Source organism: Dipodomys ordii, unplaced genomic scaffold (genome assembly GCF_000151885.1).
Source record: "Dipodomys ordii isolate 6190 unplaced genomic scaffold, Dord_2.0 Scaffold8, whole genome shotgun sequence".
NCBI lineage: Eukaryota > Metazoa > Chordata > Mammalia > Rodentia > Heteromyidae > Dipodomys > Dipodomys ordii.
Genome location: NW_012267224.1, coordinates 19,948,907 through 19,956,063, shown reverse-complemented (window position 1 = coordinate 19,956,063; position 7,157 = coordinate 19,948,907). Strand labels below are relative to the sequence as shown.

Genomic DNA, 7,157 nt, shown 5'->3' with positions numbered 1-7,157 from the left:
TACCCAAATGTTCACAAACAAGACCACACTAAAGCTAATAGCATGACTATGTTTATTGCAGCATTATTTACCATAGCTAAGATACAGAACCAACCCAGATGTCCCTCAGTAGATGAATGGATCAAGAAAATGTGGTATATATACACAATGGAATGCTATGCCTCCGTCAGAAAGAATGACATTGGCCCATTTGTTAGGAAATGGAAAGACTTGGAAAAAATTATATTAAGTGAAGTAAGCCAGGCCCGAAGAAACATAGGTCCCATGGTTTCCCTTATTTGCAATAACTAGTATATGTCTGAGTCAAGCAGAAAAGGTCAGATAAGTTGATATTAGGGAAATGAACCCTAAGATATGTATTCAAATGTTTTTTATGCGATTGTTTCTAACATATTTATAAGATTATTTCTTTGTTGCTTTGTATGTCCCTCCCCCATGGTATAACCCTTGCTTTCACTATATTTGATGTTGGCATAATTTATGGAGGGGAAGGTAAAAAAACAAATCGTTTAACTAGGGATACAGGTGGACCCATTGCAACAATGAGATGTACAAGTCGTTATGTAGAAAACGACCTTTACAACTTTGGTCAGGGGGTGGGGGGGGAGGATTGGTGGGAAGGGGTGGAGGGGGATGGGAAAGAATTGGAAGGGGAAACAAAGGAGGAGGCTGCAATGCTTGATAAGAAATGTACTCATTTAAAAAAATTTTTAAATTAAAAATTTTTTAAAAAGAAATGTACTCATTATCTTGCCCATGTAATTGTAACCCCTCTGTACAGTATTTTCACAATAAAAAAGGAAAAAAAAGAAATATGACAGAAAGCTAGCACGTGGCATAGATGTGTCACGAGCATCATAGTCTATCTCCAACAGCTTGGCTATCTTTCTCATGACAGTGCTTGCTCTAGGATTGAAGAGTGAAAACTGGTGGATTCTGATGGGTGGAGCCCTTTTCTGTTTCTTGTAAGGTTGTGATGCCAAAGATTTGTTGTCTCATCCTCATTTCCTCATTGTTTTGTCCTTCTGTACTTCCTTATTCTATATCCTACATTTTAAAGAAAAGCACCAGTGACTCATGCCTGCAATCCTAGCTACTCAAGATGCTGAGACCTAGAGGGTAGAGGTTCAAGGTAGGAAAGTCACTGAAATTCCATTTCAATTAACTGCAAAATGTCAGACTGGAAGTGTTGCTCAAGTGCTAGAGTATCAGCCATGGGCAAATAAACTGAGCAAGAATATAAGGCCCTGAGTTCAAGCCCCAGTACTGACATCAAAAAAAAAGAGTAGAAAAGATATTACTAGACACCTTAACTCTGTACTATCTATGTATTAGACATTACTGTGCCATTATTAAGTGTCTTAAAAAGTTATGCAGATGGATGCATGTTCCTGTAGTTACAAGATAGATTGCAGCATTTAGGAATTAAATTTCATATTTGCATCCTATTTTCAACTAGTTCAGGAAAAAAAGAGATGCACATAATACATACATAAATAAATCACTCAGGTATAGCAAAATGAGGATAATTAGTACTAACTATGGATATGAGGATATTACTACTAATATGCTTGGTATAGCAATGCAGTTATTCATTTTATTATTACTAAATTATTATATTTAAGCAGTATTAGAGTTTGAATTCAGGGCCTAGCACTTGTTAGGCACTTGTCTACCACTTGAACCATGCTATTACCCTTTTATTATAACATTTATATTATTCTAGAACTTTAAATTTAAAATTGTTCAAAGTAATAGCCTGAGGGGCTGGAAAGTATTTGTAAAGAAATTCCTCAGCAAAATTTGTACAAAAAGTTATTCGCTTTGCTCACATAGCAGCTTGCACTGACCAAACTCAAATACTTAACAAGAATAAACAATTGACATTTAAAATTAATTCCACAGTCCTTTTAGCCTGGTCAAATTTCTCTGTAAAGAGCCAGATAATAAACATTGTAGGTTTTATAAGCCACATATGGGCCTATGTTTCATTGACTTTCCTTTACAATCCTTTAAAAATATTTTTTAAAAAACACTGCTAGCAAGATCAGTATAGCCAGAAGCTGGTCGCTCATGCTTGTAATCCTAGCTACTCAGAAGGCTAAGATATGAGGATTACAGCTCAAGGCCAGCCCAAGCAGGAAAAGTTCATGAGACTCTCATCTCCAATTAATCACAAGAAAGGAAAGATAGAAGTGGAAATGTGCCAGCCTTGAGTGAAAACGCTAAGGGACGGCACCCAGGCCATGAGTTCAAGCCCCAGTACTAGTACAAACAATAAAAATAAAATAAAAAGGCCTGTACAAAAATAGTCTGAAGACTATAATTTGCCTCCCTCTCATCTAGATGAGCTTACACCGGGTTATAGTTAAATAATAGAATCAGAGTCGGGCAGAGAGCTGTGTTTCTGGAATTATTTTGAGGCAGTCTGATGTGGGTATCAGAAACAGACAGGTTCATAGCCCATGCCACTCTGGGAACCACCTTTTCAGCGACTGGTTATTCACAATCTTTTCTTTTTAACCTTGCGTCCTCAAAGGCCGGGAGCAGTATTTGATGACTATTTCTGACCTCATCACACTTGTGACACGTTTGTGGCTCCATTACACTTGGACCTTAGACCTTTTATGAAACTCTCAACAGAGGACTCACAGTATGCAAGCATTTAACACCCCAAACTGCCACTACTCACCACTTGCAGAAAGGACAGGGAAAGAGGAAGATGCTGAGAGCAAAACCCATCTATTATAATTCCATGGAGTTCCTGTCTTTATTTTATACTGACTGTGGCTTACTTGTAAGTCACAGGTTTCTGCTGTAGTGACACACTGAGGATCACCATGCAAAGTATGCAAAGCCATGTGAAGTTAAAGATGTCTCACCGTGGTTTGATGCTAATCATTTCCCTTCTTGCGTATGGCTATCAGGTAGGTGTCCATCTTTTCTCTCTCATCTTTAATCTTTGGTCCAGTTCTCTGCTCTCACTTGCCTTTATCTGGTCTGGATAGCCCTACTGAGAAAGGCTAAAACCTCTGTGTACCCCAATTACCCTCCCCTTATTTTTTCTCCTCCCTGACTGCCTCACCCTCTGAACTTGACTTCTCATGTCAACAGAGCCTACTTAAGTACACTGTGCTTTCATTCTTCAAAACCGCCTGCCCCAACCAGTCCTTCCTACCTGAGACCCAGTGTTCTCTCGTGTTTGGACATTCTGACATTGATCTCTCACTCCAACCCTCACCTGCAACCTCTTATTCTTTTCTCTCATTAAAAAAAAAATCTCATGCCAGGCACTGGTGGCTCACACTTGTAATCCTAGCTATTCAGATCTGAGGATCACGGTTCAAATCCAGCCCAGGCAGGAAAGTCCATGTGACTCTTATCTCCAACAAACCACCAGAAAACCAGAAGCGGTGCTTTGGCTCAACTGGTAGAGTGCTAGCCTTGAGTTGAAGAGCTCAGGGGACAGCCCCAGGCCCAGAGTTCAAGCCCCATGACTGACCAGAAAAACAAACAAACAAACCAAAAACAACTCAATTCTATTAACAGCACAAGGGTAAGAGCCAAAGCTATGGAATCAAACTTCCTGAATTTAAAATTTTCTCTTAAACTTTTTTGTGTGACTTTGGCCAAGCCTCAGTGTCTTCCTCTATAAAATGGGTTTGTCATTGTACCTTATGTAGGCCACAGATAAGTTTGAGACAGGTCCTAGACCCAGAAGATGCTGTTCCACTTGGTGAGAACCAGGCTGCCTATCGGCTCACAGACAACCTAGGGCATTTTAGGTGAACAAAAGACATGAGGTCTCATGAGGCTAGATCCAACCCATACAAAAAGACGAGAGGGTTTAGAACAAAAGGAAACGTCAATGCTGTTTGCATGTTGGCCACAGTTGTATTTATAGCCTAACACTCACACGAGACACTCACTGAGCTTTAATTTTAAAGAACACAAAATAAGAAATGTACTCATTACCTTGCCCATGTAATTGTAACCTCTCGGTATTTTCACAATAAAAAAAAATTTTTTTTACCTTAGTTGGCCTCATTTTATTTTATTTTTCACAATAAAAATTTTTTTAAAAAACACAAAAAATATGGAAAGCTCTGGCTAAATCTCAAAAGACAACTACATGGCATGAGGCCCCTGTTCTAAGGAGAGCCAAACTGCTTAGGCTTCTGAAGTTGAAACTATAGCATTCTTACATGTTTAGGACTCCTCCACAGCACAGAGCTCCGGCTCTACAGGATGGCGCAGCCTTAGGCATTCTCTTATAATCTCCAAAGACAAGGTTCCTTTGAGGACCACTGACTGGCATCCCTCCCTCTTCTCACTCCCCAAGCTGTTTCCTTCCCTCTCCTCATCCAAAAACCAGTTCTCCATCCAGAATGACTATGGCATACACTTCTGTGTTGTTCTCACCACGCATTGCCTAATCACGGCTGGATCGCCCATCTCTCCACTCCAACACCCTGCCATCACCAAAGTGTTTGTAGAGGACCTATCAATGGATAGTGTGCCTGCAAACCTGCATACCTCCATCCTCTAACTCAGCATCTTTGGCTAGATTAGAGACAGATTCAGTGCTTAATGTCTCCAGACCCACAGCCTTGTCACCAGACTAGCCCACTGAGAATCCAAAGCTCACCTGATAGACTTTCTTCAGGGAATATAGTAGAAAGTTGGTTGTCTATAGGAATCTCCAGAGTACATTCTGAATGAATAGGTATGGGTACCAAGGACCCACTTCATTTGTATTAGCACAGCATTATCCACATACATGAGATCAGCTCCTGGTGAGTCTGTGAACAGCAGGAGTTGGCTGAGCATCAGATCCCTGGAGAGCAAGTGGTAGCAGTGCAGGGCAGCATTTGGAGCTGCCCTGGCCCACTGTCTGGGGAGGTGCAGATTCACTACAGCATCTCTGTGTGTGGGCTCTGGGTAACACAGGGAAGGAAGTGGCTGAGGAAGCATGGTACAAGGGGAGGAAGAGACTCCAAGAGAAGCAGGGCGGAGAAACAGCAGGCAGGGTATAATGAGTTTTCTTTGAACCACAAAGGTCAATGAAAGGCCCCAAAAATTGGTGACAAGAACTATGTGGATTTTACAATGTAAGCAACATGTAAGCACTCTATAATCTTTGAAAGCATCTTATCCATATTATCCTGGTGAATTTTACAAAAAGCCTATGAAATATAGGGCTGGAGGTGTGGCTCAAGTGGTAGAACAACTGTTTGTGAAGTCCTGAGTTCAAATCTTAGTATCACCAAAAACAGGAAGGAAAAAGAAAACATTTATCACCATCTAGAAAGAAAAAAAGAAGATTCAAGAAGGTTACATGAAATTTCTTTGAAAACTAAAAGGAAAGGTTAAATGATGTAAGAGATGAAGTAAGGATTTGAATGTTTCGTTTTTAGGCTCCCAAATCCAAGCTTTCTCATCAAACAATATTTTGAAAGTCTATTCTGTATGATTCCAGTGACAGAAGGCTCACACAGAAGCAGATAGCATGCTATGGTGAAAAAACCATAATGGAGTGTTTGCCAGGGATCTGAGATTCACTGGGAGGGCTCTGAGGGAAACTCTTCCTTCCTGCTCTGTGTGTCCATTAGGTTATAAGTTATATGCATAAATATATTTTTTCAAAAGCTATCAGATTATACATCTAGAAGCGGTGTTTCATTGCATGTATGTTACATCCAATTAAAACAAAAAAAATCAGTGCCTAAACTATAGAATCTATTTAAATAGATTCTAATTTTGAAGTCTAATTTGGGAGTTTAGGCCATACACCAACCTTAACACTCTAGCTTATTTTGTGTCTAGAACCAATGCTGAGAAAGCTTTCATTTCTGCTTCCATAGCAGTACTGGCAGCCAAACTTCAAAATATGCCAAGAAACGCTGCTATCATCGTCCATACTTAATCAATGATGCAGATGAAGCACTCAGAATCCACCCATAAAGTAGGCTTGTGGAGGAGCAAGCTAGCTTGACACGGTGACAAGATGCTGTGAGTACACACAGAAGCCAGTCGCTGGGCACAAGCTGCTTGTGTTTGGGATTCTAAAGGGGGGAAATCTGCTTCAGTTAGATCCACATCCTCAAAACTACCTGGACTCAAATTCCTATATAGCAAAAGATAAAAGAAACAGAGTAGCCCCTACCAGATGCTCCTCCCCTATTTTCCAGAATCTCCACCACTCCCAGCTTTGTACCAAGTCACTCTGACTTGTCTTTCCTGCCTACCCCAGTAGATGTTTTCTTTTCTTCAGTTGTATATTTAAATGATGAATAAATTAAAACTAAAATACTAAAAGTTGTATAAAGTGAGCAGTATTGAGGATGTTTCTGAGGTTAAAAAAAAAACACCAAACAGAATCTAAGTTGTACTTACTCACAAAGAAGGATTCCATTTTCTAATCCTGTCCGAAAATCCTTATCACCAAAAGTTCTGCCAGTTACTTGCTGGAAAAGAAAAAAAGAATAAAAGAGTATAAATATTCTGGTTTCATCCACAGGAAGATTAACATTAAAAAAAATCAAGACTTTTGAAACTGGTATTCTTAAGGATGGGGAAAGCATGTTGGCCTGAATTTTCATTCCATGTGTAGCTTTGCCTATATAAGTTACAGTTCAATTTAGGTCATTTCTTTGGAGTTTTCCCCTCTCCATTGGGTAGAATTAAACACAAATAAATGGTCCTTAGAGGCCTAATTCAAAGTCAGAGACTGTCAGATTGGTTAAAAAGAGAAGACCCAACTATGCACTGCTTACCCATATGCAATTTTAAATATGAAGACATAAACAGGTTCAATAGAAGCACGGGGTGCAATGCTAGCACAAATTACAGAATGCTGGAGTGATTAATATCAGAAAAAGAAAATGCCTATAATCCTAGCTATTCAGGAAGCTGAGATCTGAGAACTATTCAGGAGGTTGAGATCTGAGAATTATGGTTCAAAGCCAACCCAGGTAGTAAATTCTGTGAGACTCTTATCTCCAATTAACCACCAAAAGCCAATCTAAAAGTAGAGGTGTGGCTAAAGTGGTAGAGCGCTAGCCTTGAGTCCCAGTACCAGCAGAGAAGTGGAGGGAGGAGGAGGAGGAAGAAGAGGAAAGAAGAAGGAGAAGGAGGGGGTGGAAGAGGAGGAGGAG

The 7,157-nt window shown here is 39.9% G+C and overlaps 1 protein-coding gene across 5 annotated transcripts in view; it reads right to left on the bottom strand.

The window, feature by feature from the left end:
* Positions 1-7,157, bottom strand: part of Limch1 (LIM and calponin homology domains 1) — a 308,334-nt gene that overhangs the window by 193,087 nt on the left and 108,090 nt on the right. For all 5 annotated transcript variants that reach the window (XM_013009081.1, XM_013009082.1, XM_013009085.1 and 2 more), the window contains exon 2: positions 6,397-6,467. In XM_013009081.1, the coding sequence (XP_012864535.1) occupies positions 6,397-6,467 (71 nt within the window). The remainder of the gene's footprint in view (positions 1-6,396; positions 6,468-7,157) is intronic.